Source organism: Taudactylus pleione, unplaced genomic scaffold (genome assembly GCF_031769625.1).
Source record: "Taudactylus pleione unplaced genomic scaffold, aTauple2 ptg000038l, whole genome shotgun sequence".
Taxonomy (NCBI): Eukaryota; Metazoa; Chordata; class Amphibia; order Anura; family Myobatrachidae; genus Taudactylus; species Taudactylus pleione.
In genome coordinates, this window is record NW_028284440.1 from 4245261 (window position 1) to 4261813 (window position 16553).

Here is a 16553-nt window from a genome sequence, read left to right on the forward strand (position 1 = left end):
TGGGCCTACATAAATATTTCCTATTGCTTTTGAGGACACATTCTTGATAAAAGTCATGTTGGATGTCTGTATACAAGCTGGACATATCAAGTGTGACCAGTAAGAATTCCTCTGTAACACCAGAAATGAAATAGAACTTTATTAAAATGTCTATAGTGTCCGATATATAGCCGGAATAGCTGGAATATTTCACCAGAGGCTCTAAGTAGGAATCAACCAGCTGTGACAGTTGTTGGCATAAAGAGTTACTAGGCAAAATGATTGGTCTACCAGAGAGGTGTGTCAAGGATTTATTCGCCATGGGTAGGGTGTAAAGAATGAGGATCTTCATATGGGGTTGTGTCAGACACTTGGTGGTCTCTGGTGATGCAGGTGGAAAAGACCTCAAGCTGAAAAGTGTTGGGCAACCACCCTATTGAACTAAAACACAACCCACATCTCTAACACCCATCATCCACCTCCAAAGATTCCCCACTCTATTCCGCTGGAGAAGGGCAAAATTTTACCTTAATCTTGCGAGATCTCAACAACACAGTCTGGAATGAGAGCTGGCTCTGAGGCAGAGCTCAGCAGCAGCATGTCCTTGCCATCCATCTCATCCAGCCTGGCTACACCCACAGCTGGCCGCTCATATCAGGAGCAAATACAATCCAGGGCAGCTGAATCAGGCACAGTACCAGTGATATGCGGTGAGGTTAGGCACAGCCTTTCCTGTCATACTTAGGTATACTCTAGAGTTTTGACTATAAAAATAATAAGAAAAAATTTAAATTTAAAGAAAATATTATAAATATCTTCTTTGTATTATTCTAATCATTTTCATAGTCAAAACTCTGGAGTAGAAAGTGTATGGCAGGTGAGGCACTGCCCCCCCTGTCTACCTTTCCACACATCACTGATCAAAACACACCAAATTTCCAGCACTATACACTGCTGTACCTTTGTATAACCCACATGAACCCTCAGGTTCATATGTGTATCTGTAAATCTGGCTCTGATACTGGCCAGTGCCTCCCCAGCCATTTACCTCACCGCACATCACTGCACAGTACCTTCTGTCCCCGGTGGGATCAACATCAGGTTCGGCAGCCTCAACACTGGGCCACAGTCCTGCAACACACACTTACCAGTAAGTGGATTATCCAACAGGTGGGGAGCCACTTAAGGAACATTACCACTACCTTGACTTTTGCCTCTAAAGCCCCACAACAGGCTACCATATATACCCACCTAACTTACAGCCCACTGATGACAATTTCCTTGTGAAAGGAGGAGTATAGCAAGTGCTATATCAAAGGTGTTCCTACAAAATAACCCTAAAACCCACATAACATAGGGTCCTCCTAGTGGGAGTATACTGATCTCCTACTGATATTCATAAGAGAAATCCTTAAAGGACATTATCTGACTTTTGAGCATTGTGACTCATGAGCTATAAATACTTTGTTTATGCATAATAAAACATTTTACCACTACATTGTGTGCACAATTTCCTTTATGCATACACCACCATATGGTCAATATCCCGCAATACACCACTGTAGGACAGAAACCAACACCCCTCACTCACCAACAAAACCACTTTTTAGGGCACAACCTCACCCATACATTTCTTTCCCATCCCATCCTCCCCCTTATCATCCCTACTGCGCTGTATCCCCCCCAAATTGTCATATGTAATCAAATGAAAGGCTGAACATCTTTCACCATACAGCCTCACAACACCCAAACACCCTATAGCTTGTGCAGTACATACATTATTTCAGGGATTTATCCTGTTGTCCTTGCTGTCCTTATAGTTCTTTAATGTTTTTTTATATGTGTCATTAAAGTTGTTTTATATATTTTTATTTGGTTCTTTTTTTATTACTTAAATTCCTTCCTAGCGATGTAACATTCTATTTGTGGTCTCCTATAAAAGTGTATCTTACACCTTTCAACTTTCAGCTAAAGTACCTCAAGGCTCCGTCGTGACTCCCTGTTGTTTTCAACCCACATCACTTCCCTTATAAATTGATAAAATCTGATGGCTTCTAGTACTGTGCCTTACTCATTGGAATGCTGTAGTAGTTTACAGAGGTAGACATTCCATGATCTTCCATGGTGGCTATGCAGGGAAATGTACATAGAGGGAATCTACAAGGTTTGATAAAACCTCTGCGTAACAAATAGGGCAAAGTCATCACTTCCCAGAAAACATGCATAGCACCAGCACTAGATCAAGGCAAAGGCAGAAAATGACAGGAAAATAATAGATTGTGAGTGTCATGGTTTAAATAATGATAAGCAAGTTGGCTGAGAGCTGACAGCATTTCTGGGGACAGGAGATGAAGACAGACAAAAGCAGAAGCAATTAAATACATACATGGGGATATATACTGTAGATAGCTAGAAGAAGGTAGAGCTTTGTATCAGTCGGTGTACGGTAGTTATGGTTTAAAATGTTTGGGCAATAATAAGAAAGGGAAAAACTATGCTGTAGATTCTTTCTGAATTACTTCTTTACTACATTATACTGTACATTGTAATTGTCCCAAGTCTCCATGTATTGTTAATCATTTGCCACATTTTAGGCAAAATCCAACCATTCATGAATTGTATAGCAAGTTAAAGAGTATGTAATTATTTAAATGTTTCAAACTAATGCAATCCAATTATCTATTTACAAAGCCATAAATTGTCTTTTCGTTGCAACTTGACTTCTTTTGAAAACATGGTTACTTTATGTAATTAGACTATTTATGGGACTGTTCCAATTGCTCTATTGTAAAATGGGGGCCAGTGTATTAAATATAAGGACAGGCACTGCTATCACCTTTCTACACTAAGCTGCCACATTAGTATATCTTTCTCTCATACAATAAACATTTTTAGGGAATTCCTATAATAAAAATCTGGAAGCTGTGAAAAGATGAGTTCACCATGGTAATTTTTTTTTGCAAAGTTGAATTCTATAATGTTGAATGGTGATCATCAGTAAAACTTGTGACAAATGTAATACTGTGGTATGCATGTGAGATTTCAGCAGCGTGTTAGCAGATAACCCACTGGAAGAAATCAACAAAGAACAGCCTTGGTGTATGGCTAGTACAAATGTATATCCCACCCAGTGCACATGGAAGGTGACTCTGCAACTTAGACAGACATTTAGGTGTGCGAAGAGGAGGAACACTGTAACACTGTAAGCATCAGAGCAACCTCAGTCCTAGCTATCTGTCTCATCACCGACTGCTATGCAGGATAGCTTTTCTCTGGATCACATAAAAGAGGTGCAAAATGGGAGAGCCGGATTCAATTAGAGGCGAAAAGCCGCGATTGGCGAAAAACATTCGCCGATGCAATGTTTTCGCCACATTCCAAAGTATCGCCCTATTCAATTCCAGCACGTTTTTGCATGTGAGAAAAACTCCATAGGCAAAAACAGGTGAAAGTTTCTCCACCCAACGGCAGGAGAAAAGATGTGCAAAATCCCTTTTTTTTCCTAAAATGTGGATACTTGGTTCAGAACCCTTTGGACACCCCCCCTAATGACTAATTAGGCAAAAAAAACCCCATCTAAATTCACCCTAAAAACACATGTCAATTTTAGGGCAAAAATGTAAAAAGTGTTTGAAAATGGGTATAAAGTACTGGGTCAGGTATTTTGGAGTGCTGTATGGATGGGACAGGAGTTTTTAGGATTGCAGGTGGCTGCAGCAGGTGTTTTTAAAAAGTTTTTTTTAAATTCACTTTAAAGACACAAAAATATACTAATACCCATTTAAATGAACCCCCAATTTAAGTACAGCAATTATTTTTCGTGACGTGAATTATTGGAGTTTGAACGGGAGGCATGATAGTGGGTGTACCCGACGGACTGGACTTTCCATTTCCCAAGTTGTGTAGACATTCAACATTCCTCGATCTATGGTCTTACATATGTACCAGGAATACCTCATGGAAGGCATTACCACTCACTGTGGACAGCGGAGTGGCCGACTATGGGTGCTTAATGGCTTTTTTTTACCAGAATTGTACTTGATAACAGACAACCAATACTGGCTAAAATCACATTCAATGCAGGAGGTTCCAGATGCACATCCAGCAAGTCAGTACAGCGTTCTTTAGCTTCCACAGAAGCAGAAGACCCTCCAGAGTGTCCCTGTTAACACTACGGCACACCACCTCACCTGAGCTTCTTACATTGCTAATTGGACCCTGGAGGACTGGCAACATGTGGTGTGGTCCGATGAGTCATGATTCCAGGTGTGTGGCACAGAGCCCATGAGGCCATGGACCCCAGTTGTCAACAAGGCACTTTACAGGCTGGTGGTGGTTCCATAATGTTGTGGGGTATGTTCACGTGGCATGTCATTTACAGGTAACCGCTACATTGCATTGCTTGATGACCATTTGCAGCTCTTCATGGATTTAATTTACCCTTACAACAAAGTAATATTCCAGCAGGATAATGCAGTGTCATTGGTCCCTAGTTGTCCACAATTGGTTTGAGGAGCATTCTGGAGTTCCTACGAATGGTATGGTCATCATGTTTGCCCGACAGAGAGCTGTGGGAAGCTATCCAGATGACATGGGTCAACAACTCTCCAGAGGTCTTCCATTCACTTGTGGAATAAATGCTACCTCAAGTTGCTGCACTTTGCTGAGCTAAAGGGGGTCCTACACAATATTAGGAATCTATTAAATTACTTTAGGCACTTGAGTGTAAAAGTCAAACTTAGAAGAAGTCTGTGTCATACCCAGTGCTCGCAGTGGGGTGTTATATGGCTGAATGTCATACCACCACTTTTCTTTCCTGCACTGGAAATTGTAAACTGTGAACTAACAATAAAGAATAAAAAGTGCAACTATGGTGAACAAATGAATACACCAGCAGCATCAAATGGAGACTAGCCAATCTCCTTCAGGTGAAAGTTGTGGAAGAGTGATAGCTAGTTCCACTGGGTAAATGAAAATAAAGGAAACCAGCGCTAAATTCACATAAAAACGGGGTGACCATATTTAAATGGAGTGTCTGTTGTAAAAAAGCAGACAATCTTTCTTTTTCTTGCTCTTTTATCTTTAAAACCAGAAGAACTGACACTTACACATAGGTTATATCTCTCATACACATAAAGGTGTCTTTGAAATAGTAGGTGTATATATCTACATACAGTAAGACCACTTTAAGAGTTTTTTCAATTGCCTTGTTGATTTCCTAATACATCCCTGTACAGCAGCTCTACTAATAACTCAGGGCTGTATTTTGTGAGTTTTTTTTAATGACACTTGTGTGAAATTTATAGTACAGTATATGCAGGGGCGTAACTAGAACTTTTTGGGCCCCATAGCAACATTTTTAAGGCCCCCCCCTAACTTAGGTCTTACACAATAACCACAGTAGTTCCCCTAAAACATTAAATGCCCACTGTAATGGTGCCCCTTATGCAATGCCCACTGTAATGGTGCCCCTTACGCAGTGCCCCCAGTAGTGAGCCCCCTGTAGTTGCCCCCAGTAATGAGCCCCCTGTAATGCCCCCAGTAGTGAGCCCCCTGTAATGCCCCCAGTAGAGAGCCCCTTGTAATTGCCCCCAGTAGTGAGCCCCCTGTAATGCCCCCAATAGTGAGCCCCTTGTAGCTGCCCCCAGTAGTGAGCCCCGTGTAGCTGCCCCCAGTAGTGAGCCCCCTGTAGCTGCCCCCAGTAGTGACCTCCTGTAGCTGCCCCCAGTAGTGACCCCCTGTAGCTGCCCCCAGTAGTGAGACCCCAGTAACTGCCCCAGTAGTGAGCCCCCTGTAGTGACGCCAGTAATGACCCCCTGTAGCTTCCCCCAGTAGTGAGCCCCTGTAGCTGCCCCCAGTAGTGAGCCCCCAATAGCTGCCCCAGTAGTGAGCCCCCTGTAGTGAAGCCCTGTAGCTGCCCCCAGTAGTGACCCCCTGTAGCTTCCCCCAATAGTGAGCCCCCTGTAATGCCCCCAGTAGCTGCCCCCTGTAGTGAGCCCTCTGTAATGCCCCCAGTAGTGAGATGCCAGTAACTTCCCCCCACGCGCGCGGGCGCGTGCGCACACACAAAACAAACAAAAAAAAACTTACCTTATCCCCGCTCCTGTGAAGCCGCCGACCACCCAGTCGCCCGCTCCTCGGCACTATGAGAGTGACGTCATGACGTCACTCCCATAGTGCACTGCGGGACCCGGAAGACGGAGCTCATTCCTGAGCTCCGTCCCCGGCGTCCGCTCCTCGGCACTATGGGAGTGACGTCATGACGTCACTCCCATAGTGCATTGCGGGACCCGGAAGACGGAGTGAGCTCCGTCCTCCGGCTGCTGCCGGGGGTTTGAGTAGGAGTCGGGCGTCCGCTGGTAACACAATCTCAGCGGGCGCCCGGCATATGGAAAGTGCAGGGGGTGCGATCGCTGGGCCGGCGGGCCCCTTAAGCCGCCGGGCCCCATAGCAACCGCACCCCCTGCACCGTCCATAGTTACGCCACTGAGTATATGGTAAGGCACTATCTATGACACCCTATAATAAATAGACCCATTGTCAGAGTTCAGCCGGGGATCGGCCGTCCCTTACTGTCCCGCTGGCTTCCTCTGACTTCCCGGGCAGTCGGGCGGCTGGTGCGGCGACGTGGGAGGTGTTGAGCATTCTCCCTGATGCTGGTGTGTCAGGGCGGCCTTGTGCGCGGGGATCGGAGTCTCCATCATAGGCGCCACCATGACACTTCCTTCTCTGACTAGTCTCCCTTCCCTGACAGTCTGGCCGGTCAGCTGACGCTGAGGACCTATCAGTGGGCTTCCAGGGGTATATATCCGGCTCCTGTGTATCAGGTAGTTGCCTGAACAACCATTGTCGCTACTAGCGTTACTAGTGGTCTCTCGTTCCAGGTTCCTGTGCTTCCAGTGATCTATCCCTGTGTGCAGCTATATCGTCCATCTCACCAGTGCTTTACCACCTCAGCCTGTGTGCAGCTATATCGTCCATCTCACCAGTGCTTTACCACCTCAGCCTGTGTGCAGCTATATCGTCCATCTCACCAGTGCTTTACCACCTCAGCCTATGTGCAGCTATATCGTCCATCCCACCAGTGCTTTACCACCTCAGCCTGTGTGCAACTATATCGTCCATCTCACCAGTGCTTTACCACCTCAGCCTGTGTACAGTTATATCGTTCATCTCATCAGTGCATTACCACCTCGCCTGTGTGCAGTATACCTCCATTCCACCAGTGCGTTACCACCCCGGCCTGTGTGCAGTATACTATCCATTTCACCAGTGCCTTACCATCACAGCCTGAGTGTAGTTATACGTACCCATCTCTCCAGAGTCACCATCTCTGCTGGTCCCAGCACCACTACCCACCTTGTTACTAGACTCTGTGGTCCCTACCTACATGCTACAGTATTGCACCGTGGTGCACTCCTTCTGACCAGCAACCCAGTAGAGTGTGTCCGTAGTGCACACGTCCTTGTACCTCAAGTACTTTATCCTGAAGTATTGGTTCCACCCCTGTCCTCACGTGCCTCCTACTGGCACCAACCCTTTGGGCCACTAGTGTTCGTCTCTCCTTTTTCCCGCAAGCTTTGGTCACCTAGTTAAAGGACCGCAAACTGCTTACGAGATGCAGCTCAAGCCCATATCCCAATTGGTGGGGTCACTGGCGAACACCATCTCGTGGGTTAGACTCCGCACCTTTGACTAGGTCTCGCCAATGACCAAGACCCATGGATGCGGAGGTTGTACATTCAGGCCCCTCGTCTCCGTTTCCTCCAGCAGCCTCAGGCCTCAGCTTTCAGAAACCCGCCTCCCAGTGTGACAGTTTGTTCAGGCAAAATGGAAGCTGCAGGCCTCCCAGGTACTGGGAATCTCCAGGAGCTAACGGCTTGCACGGATAACCAAGAAGCGGCACAGCAGCATGTGGCCCAGTACCTACAGGAATTATCCGGTCAGCTCCTGTCCATTCAGAACACTCTGGCAACTATGTCTCATGCTCCACCTTCTGTCGCTCCTACGGTTTCTCCTGCATTACCTTCAGGGGTCGTTCCTCAAAAATCCCGTCTGCACTTGGCTACTCCCGAAAGGTTCGATGGTACTCCTCAACGATGTCATGGTTTCATAAGCCAGTGTGAGATCCAGTTCGAATGTCTACCCCAGAATTTCCCTACCTCCCAGTATAAGGTGGCCCATGTAATTTCATTATTAACCGAGGCAGCTCTGGACTGGGTCTCCCCATTGTGGGAACGAGCAGATCTGCTCGTATCTAGATATGAAGAGTTCGTGGCCGCTTTCAAAAGGATCTTCGATGAACCCGGGAGATCTGTCTCTGCTTCGTCAGATTTGCTTCGTGTCCGTCAGGGTAAACGGTCCGTCGGGCAATATGTAGTACAATTTCAAACCATGGCGTCCGAACTAAAATGGAACGAGGAAGCACTTAAGGCAGGCTTCCTACATGGCTTATCGTAGAGGATAAAGGATAAACTGGCATCTAGGGATTTACCTCCCGCCTTCTCGGATATTATATCCCTCTGTATTAAAATTGACCTTCGCCATAGAGAGCGGTGGGGAAGTAGGGGGCGTGGAGACCGTCCTCGGGATCGCCCATCCTTGGGAGGTCATTCCTCTCCTTCCTTCTCTAGCAGTGAGGAGCCGATGCAAATTAACAAATCCCGGTTGAGTACCGCCGAACGGAACCAGCGTTTTCAAGATAAATTGTGCTTGTATTGTGCTGCTCCGGAGCACATATTAAGGAACTGTCCTGTATTGGCGGGAAACGCGAAACCCTAATTGATGTTGGGAGCATGCAATTGGGAGTTATTTCTGACTCCTCCCAGATAAATGACAGTTTATTGCCCGAGTCGCTCTCTTACCAGTCCAGGACAAGGATGGTTAAAGCCCTTGTAGATTCCGGGGCTGCCGGCAGTTTTATTTCTAAGTCACTGGTTCGGACCCTAGACATTCCGGTGGTTCCATTGTCAAACAGATTACTGCTCTCTGGTGTAGATGGCAGGACCTTGCTAGGGAGATCTATTTCCTCTAAAACCTGGCCAGTGTTCCTCCAGATTGGATGTCTGCACCAGGAGACAATTGAATTGTTTGTTCTTCCCGACTCAGCCTATGAACTAGTTTTAGGCCTCCCCTGGCTAAAAAAGCATAATCCTATGTTTGAGTGGTCCAGTATGCAAATTTTATCATGGGGTCCAAGTTGTTTCCATGGATGTCTCACCCAAGTACTCCCTGTCCACACTAACGTGGTGTCCTCCAGTGGTAATGTAAGCCTCCCTCCGTCTGACAAGCCCAACTGTTCCTCTGTTCCCGGTCTACCAGCAGCTTATCAAGATTTTGCCGATGTATTCTGCGAACAGGCTGCGGATAAACTTTCACCTCATCATACTTGGGACTGTGGTATTGAGATCCTGCCAAGGAAGAACCCTCCTCGGGGTCGAACCTACCCATTATCAGTACCTGAGACAGCCGCTATGATGGCATATATAAAAGAAAATCTAGCTAAGGGGTTTATCCGGCCCTCCACTTCTCCAGCACGGGCAGGGTTTTTCTTCGTTAGCAAGAAGGACGGCGGGCTTCGGCCTTGTATTGACTACCGTGGTCTCAACCAGATTACAGTAAAGAATCGATATCCTCTGCATTTGATTCCGGAGTTTTTTGACAAAGTTCGCGGGGCCTTTTTGTTCACCAAACTTGATCTACGGGGTGCGTATAATTTAATAAGTATTAAAGCTGGAGATGAGTGAAAAACCACTTTTAACACCAGAGACGGCCACTTCGAATATCTCGTAATGCCCTTCGGACTCTGCAACGCCCCAGCGATATTCCAGGGTTATGTGAACAAGATCTTCCGGGATGTCCTCTACAGCTTTGTTATAGTCTATTTGGATGATATTTTGATTTCTTCCAAAAGTCTGCAAGATCATCGCCAGCATGTCCGCGAAGTCTTGTCACGCCTCCGGAAGCATCATCTTTATGGAAAAATATCCAAGTGCCTTTTCGAACAAACCTCGGTACCCTTCCTAGGGCATATCATTTCTGGAAAGACCCTCCTGACTGGCCGTTACCCAAATCCTTGAAGGCTACTCAACGCTTCTTGGGATTTTCAAATTATTACCGGCGGTTTATACCAAATTTCTCCACATTAGTGTCACCTATCACTAATCTCACCAAGAAGGGTGCCAATCCCATCCGCTGGCCAGATACTGCCACCCAAGCCTTCCAAAAATTAAAAGAAGCCTTCTCCACTGCACCTATCCTGTGCCAACCCCAATTGGATAAACCATTCACAGTTGAGGTAGATGCTTCTTCGGTAGGGGTAGGGGCAGTGCTGTCTCAAATATCAAGTGATGGAAAGTACCATCCCTGTGGGTATTTTTCTCGTAAGTTTTCCGTTGCCGAAAAAAACTACGGAATTGGTGATCAGGAACTACTAGCTATGCAGTTAGCTTTAATGGAATGGCGGCATTTGTTGGAAGGAGACAACTTTCCAGTTACCATGATCATGGATCATAAAAATTTAAACTACCTCCAAACAGCTCACCGTCTAAATGCTAGACTGGCCGGTTGGTCCTTGTTCTTTTCAAGATTTCATTTAAAACTTCAATTCCGTCCTGGCAGTCTAAACAGTAAAGCTGACGCCCTCTGACGGTCTTTCTCGTCCAGCACTCAGGAAGAGGATCATCAACGTTCCCGACCAATTTTAGATCCTGTAGTCTTCACTTCTACTCAAATTTTGACTCCTCCCCCAGGGAACATTTTTGTGACCCCGGAACTACGGGAGAAATTACTAACTTGGGCTCATAGCTCTTTGTTTGCTGGCCATTCTGGTATCCTCAAGACTTAGAAGTTCCTTCAGCGTTCCTATTGGTGGCCCACAATGAAAGGGGATATTCGAGAATTTATCCTTTCATGTGTAAAATGTGCTCAGCATAAGACTCCCCGCAGGAAGGCAGCTGGTCTTCTGTGACCCCTATCCATTCCTAATACTCCTTGGATCCATATATCCATGGATTTCATCTCTGAACTACCATGCTCCCAAGGATACAATACCATATGGATAGTGGTGGATCGCTTTTCCAAGATGGCACACTTTATCCCATTGATGGGTCTACCTTCTGCTCCTCAGTTGGCAAGAGTTTTTGTTAAGGAAATATTCAGGTTGCATGGACTTCCTAAAGAGATTATTTCCGACCGCGGAGTTCAATTCGTAGCTAAATTTTGGAGAGCCTTATGTAGCACTTGCGGAACCAAGTTAAAATTTTCATCAGCCTATCATCCACAAACTAATGGGCAAACCGAAAGAGTTAACCAAGAGCTGGAGACCTTCATAAGACTCTTCATTTTCTCCTCACAAGATAACTTACTGGATCTATTACCTTGGGCAGAACTTTCACACAACTTCAAATATCACACTTCCTCCAAAGCCACTCCTTTTTTTACGGTGTTTGGGAGACATACTCGAGTCCCAGATTTTCAAAATTTACCTACAGTAGAGGTCCCTGCAGTTTCTAAAATGGTGGAGTCTTTCTCAACCATTTGGAAGAGGGTTTATTCTTCTCTGAAGCAGTCTAAAAACTACAAAAAATTTGCAGATAGACGACTGCTGAGAGTTGGTGATAAAGTCTGGGTATCCTCCAGGAACATTCGATTGAAAGTACCCAGCATTAAGCTAGCCCCACGCTTCATTGGTCCTTACAGTGTTCGCAAGGTCATCAACCCAGTCGCATATAAGTTGGAACTCCCTCCTCAACTAAGAATATCCAATACCTTTCATATTTCTTTGCTGCGTCCTCTAGTGCTGAATCGTTTTCAAACTTCTGCTCCCAAGCTACCTCAAGTGCAAACTTCTCAAGGTACAGAGTTCGAGGTAGGGAGAATTTTGGACTCTCGATTTACCAAATCTAACAACCTCCAATATCGCATTGACTGGAAAGGGTATGGTCCAGAAGAAAAGGGCATGGATCAGAGCCACAGATGTTCACGCGCCTCAAATGGTTCGAGCCTTCCATATTAGATTTCCTGGTAAACCTGGTGGGTGTCCGGTGTCCACCCTGAAAGGGGGGGGTACTGTCAGAGTTCAGCCGGGGATCGGCCGTCCTTTACTGTCCCGCCGGCTTCCTCTGACTTCCCGGGCAGTCGGGCGGCTGGTGCGGCGACGTGGGAGGTGCTGAGCATTCTCCCTGATGCTGGTGTGTCAGGGCGATTTGTGCGCGGGGATCAGAGTCTCCATCATGGGCGCCGCCATGACACTTCCTTCTCTGACTAGTCTCCCTTCCCTGACAGTCTGGCCGGTCAGCTGATGCTGAGGACCTATCAGTGGGCTTCCAGGGGTATATATCTGGCTCCTGTGTATCAGGTAGTTGCCTGAACAACCATTGTCGCTACTAGCGTTACTAGTGGTCTCTCGTTCCAGGTTCCCGTACTTCCAGTGATCTATCCCTGTGTGCAGCTATATCGTCCATCTCACCAGTGCTTTACCACCTCAGCCTGTGTGCAGCTATATCGTCCATCTCACCAGTGCTTTACCACCAAAGCCTGTGTGCAGCTATATCATCCATCTCACCAGTGCTTTACCACCAAAGCCTGTGTGCAGCTATATCGTCCATCTCACCAGTGCTTTACCACCTCACCTGTGTGCAGTATACCTCCATTCCACCAGTGCGTTACCACCCCTGCCTGCGTGCAGTATACTATCCATTTCACCAGTGCCTTACCATCACAGCCTGAGTGTAGTTATACGTACCCATCTCTCCAGAGTCACCATCTCTGCTGGTCCCAGCACCACTACCCACCTCGTTACTAGACTCTGTGGTCCCTACCTACGTGCTACAGTATTGCACCGTGGTGCACTCCTTCTGACCGGCAACCCAGTAGAGTGTATCCGTAGTGCACACGTCCTTGTACCTCAAGTACTGTATCCCGAACTAGGGGTTCCCCTCGCCTCCGTTTCCTCCCGCAGCCTCAGGCCTCAGCTTTCAGAAACCCGCCTCCCAGCGTGACACCCATGTGCTACAGTTTTTTGTTTTAATGCAACAGTACAAGATAGGCATATGCTCACTTAGGGGGGGGATTCCCACCACACAGAATGTGACCCACTCCAACATATACTAATCTTCTAATATCAATGCTATTTCCACCAAGATCCATGGCGGCATTTAAACAATTATGTAGTGCACATTACTTTCTTCCAGTGAGGTCCAAACTGCTATTGATGCCTGGAACTAGAACAAACATCCAAATACTGTGTAAATAAATTGCTCCTTGTTAAATTAACTTATTAGGGGCAAAATATAATATCACTATGGTTTGCACCAAGCTTGTGCAACCTAGGACCCCCAAGATGTGGAATTACAAGACTCAGCATGCCCTGTCTGTCACAATGGGACTTACATTTTTAAAAAGCCTATTTGTCAGCCTCTGAAATATGTTTAAAAGAAAAAAAAACAACATGCTCTACTATTCCATGGTATTTTATTTTTGTGTGTGCCTGTGCAATCAAATCCTTATTGCTCCCGACACACTCAACATCTGACCACAGTGTGTCCATATTCACTATTAGGGCCCCTGTAGTATGATAATTATCTGGTACTCTGATCTTGAGGCCATTAAATTCCCAAGGTTAAAAAATAGTAAAAAGTGAAATGATTGTTAGCAAGAAAAAAAAAAATACATGTATTTGACAGTAAAGGAGTCACCTAAGACTTCAGGGGATTGAGAGAATAGCAGGGGGTGAGAGAGAGAAGGAGGCAGTGAGAAATGGAAAGGTGTAGTGAGACGAGCTGTGGGTGAGTGAGGAGAGGAGGGAGAGAAGTGACTGGAAAGTGCAGTGACAGAGAGATGGACGGAGGAATAACAGGGGGAAGGAGAGGATGACGCACAAAGGAGAGCAGGTAGGGAATGGGAGGGGAGGTTACCTGGGATGCAGATATGGGCACATGAGAGTGGATAGACAAAGGAAACCTACACTATGAGGAAAGGAGTAGGGACACATGGAAGAAATAAGGAAGAGGTGAACAAACTTAGGAAATAGAGAGATGTTAACATTAATGAGACCTTAAGAAAATGCGAATTAACACAGGCGATATGCAGAAGAATTGGAAGGACATAAAAGATGTGGGGTACACAGGGTTACATCATATATGTTTATATCCTTCTATACATTTTCCTATAGATTGTAAGCTTGCAAGAAGAGCCCACTGACATGTTAGTCTGCCTGATATTACTCAGTATAGTCTTTTTTATTACTGTTTTACTCATAAAATACTGACGCCAATTAATATATATATATATATATATATATATATATATTTATAGCAGTGTTAATACACACACAAATAATGCACTAAACACATTGTAATTTACATAAAATTGTCCACAAGAACCACCCAACTCTCCACTAAAATGAAATAGCTTATTTGTAGGAACCCTATTTATTTTAAGTGGATCAAAGTTACAACTTCTAGGAAAATGGTTATAATGATGAAGTTAAGAGTTCCTGTAAAAACACTGATGCATGTGTAGCTTATTTGTAATATTGTTATGTCAAAAAGATATTTATCTTCCAAAAGTAAATAGAGGTTTGTAAGTTACAACTTACCCAGAACAAGAAGTTGAATACAAACATGGAGTACTTCAGGCACTTGTTCACCCCTGCCATTTTCTCTGCTAGGTCTTACAGAATCCGTGCCTGCAGTGAAACTGGATTAGAGACGGTGTCTACTATGTTCCATAAAAAGGTGTGTAGGCAAATATAACACTGAGCTAAATATTAACTCAGTCATTTAAAGCATTCCACTTGGTGCTGTCTCTGCCTGATTCACTGACTTGCTCACTAATAAAATATTACTAGAGTAGCTTATCATATTCGCTGATACCAAAGACAGGGGTTGACTCAGAGTTGGGAGCAAAGCACAAAAAAAAAAAAGAGGAACTTTACATCTGGGCAAAACCATGTTGTACTGCAGGCTGGACATATAGGAAAAGTGCAGAGAGAGCTAGATTTGGGAGGGGCGTGCCGTGTTCTAGCTCAAATCTAATTTGCAGTGCAAAAAAGTTGTACAGTATTCGTGGGTTACATGCAAAAACAGCTTGTATTTACCATGCATGGAAAAAAAACTAATTCCACCCCTTGCAGCAACATGGTTTCCCTGGTGCAAAGTTGCTACTTTGTTCTTGCTTTGCTCCCAATTCTGAATCATCCCCATAATATGTATGTGTATGTGCACAGGAGTGGATTAAGGGCCAGATTCAGAACCGCTCGCGAGCGCTATGAACTCGCAAGCGGCTCGATGGTGGCCAAGTGTGCATGCGCACGATGGAGCTGGCTCCGTCGTGCGCATGCGCGAGACCCGGATAGCGACGGGCAAACCTTCGCTTCGGGTCTCGTACCAAAGTGGGCTGCTGTCGATGTTGAGTGACAGCACGTCCCCTTTGGTGGGCAGGCCGGGGGAGTGGCTGCCCAAACGGAGGCGTTCCCATGTGAACGCCTCCGTTTGGGGCGGCCCCACTGACATCACGAGTGATGTCAGTGGGAGAGATTTCGGCTCTGTTAGAGCCGAAATCTCTCTGGGGCTTGCGGCAACGAGACCCTGCCACAAGGGTCTTGTCGCAAGCCTGATGGTCATGATGGTCTTGACCACCGCGACCATCTTCCTGGCAGCTCGCTATAGCTGTGGGTGGTAACCCACAGCTATGTGAGCGGCCAGGAGGCCGCTCTAAAAAACAAGAAGGCAGCGTCATAGTACACGTCACATGCCTGTTTTTTACACTGAAGTTCTCACAGTGCTTGCGGTAGGGTAAGGCAACCACAAGCGCTGCATTAGATTCCGATGGTCCTCTATGTACCAATGTTTTAAAACACTTCCTGGAGATGACGTGCACTAGTGGGTGTCTCTACATAAGCTAATGGGTGTCTGCATACACAGAGCGATCGCTCACATAGCCAAAGTGGGCGTGCTAATGCCTTTCCGAGCAAGCGCCTGTCATGGCGTCACTTTGCCGAATTTGCATACGCTGGATGCGAGCAATCCCATCTAGCGAGTGGCTCTGAATGAGCTCCTTGGTACACCATCTCTCTCCACACTTTGATAAATCTCCCCCTATGTCTTCAGCTTCAAATAACAATATGTGGAGGCTAATTTCTCATTTCCATCATATAATATTCATATTTCAAAAGGACATTGTTTTATTTAATTCATGTCGCTATAATACTGCCTATGACTATTGCTTCTCATACATGTAGTTTAGAAATTAATTTAATCAGCAGCTCTACTTTCTTTTGCATGAAACAACACTGTGGGGTCTTTTGTGTTGGATTATTTGGAATGATGCCCTGATAAATAACTATGCCACAATGAATCTATTGCCGTTCAGTTAAAGCACATCCTGTAAAGTCTCATGATATTAAATACACATTTACATAATACAATGATTTCAATATGCCACCTGCATCGTAATAGTTTCCATTCCCTGGATTTTGAATGGATTCTTAACTATAGGTGCAGTGAGTTTGTCATTATAGTTTCCCTTATGCTGGCCATACACTCTGCAATTATTGGGACGATCCGCCCGAT

The 16553-nt window shown here is 45.6% G+C and overlaps 1 protein-coding gene across 1 annotated transcript in view; it reads right to left on the reverse strand.

Moving 5' to 3' along the window:
* Positions 1-14661, reverse strand: part of TSPAN8 (tetraspanin 8) — a 57891-nt gene extending 43230 nt beyond the window's left edge. The window contains exon 1 of the mRNA XM_088452468.1: positions 14579-14661. Within this exon, the coding sequence (XP_088308594.1) occupies positions 14579-14638 (60 nt within the window). The 5' untranslated portion in view covers positions 14639-14661. The remainder of the gene's footprint in view (positions 1-14578) is intronic.
* Positions 14662-16553: the final 1892 nt, after the last annotated feature.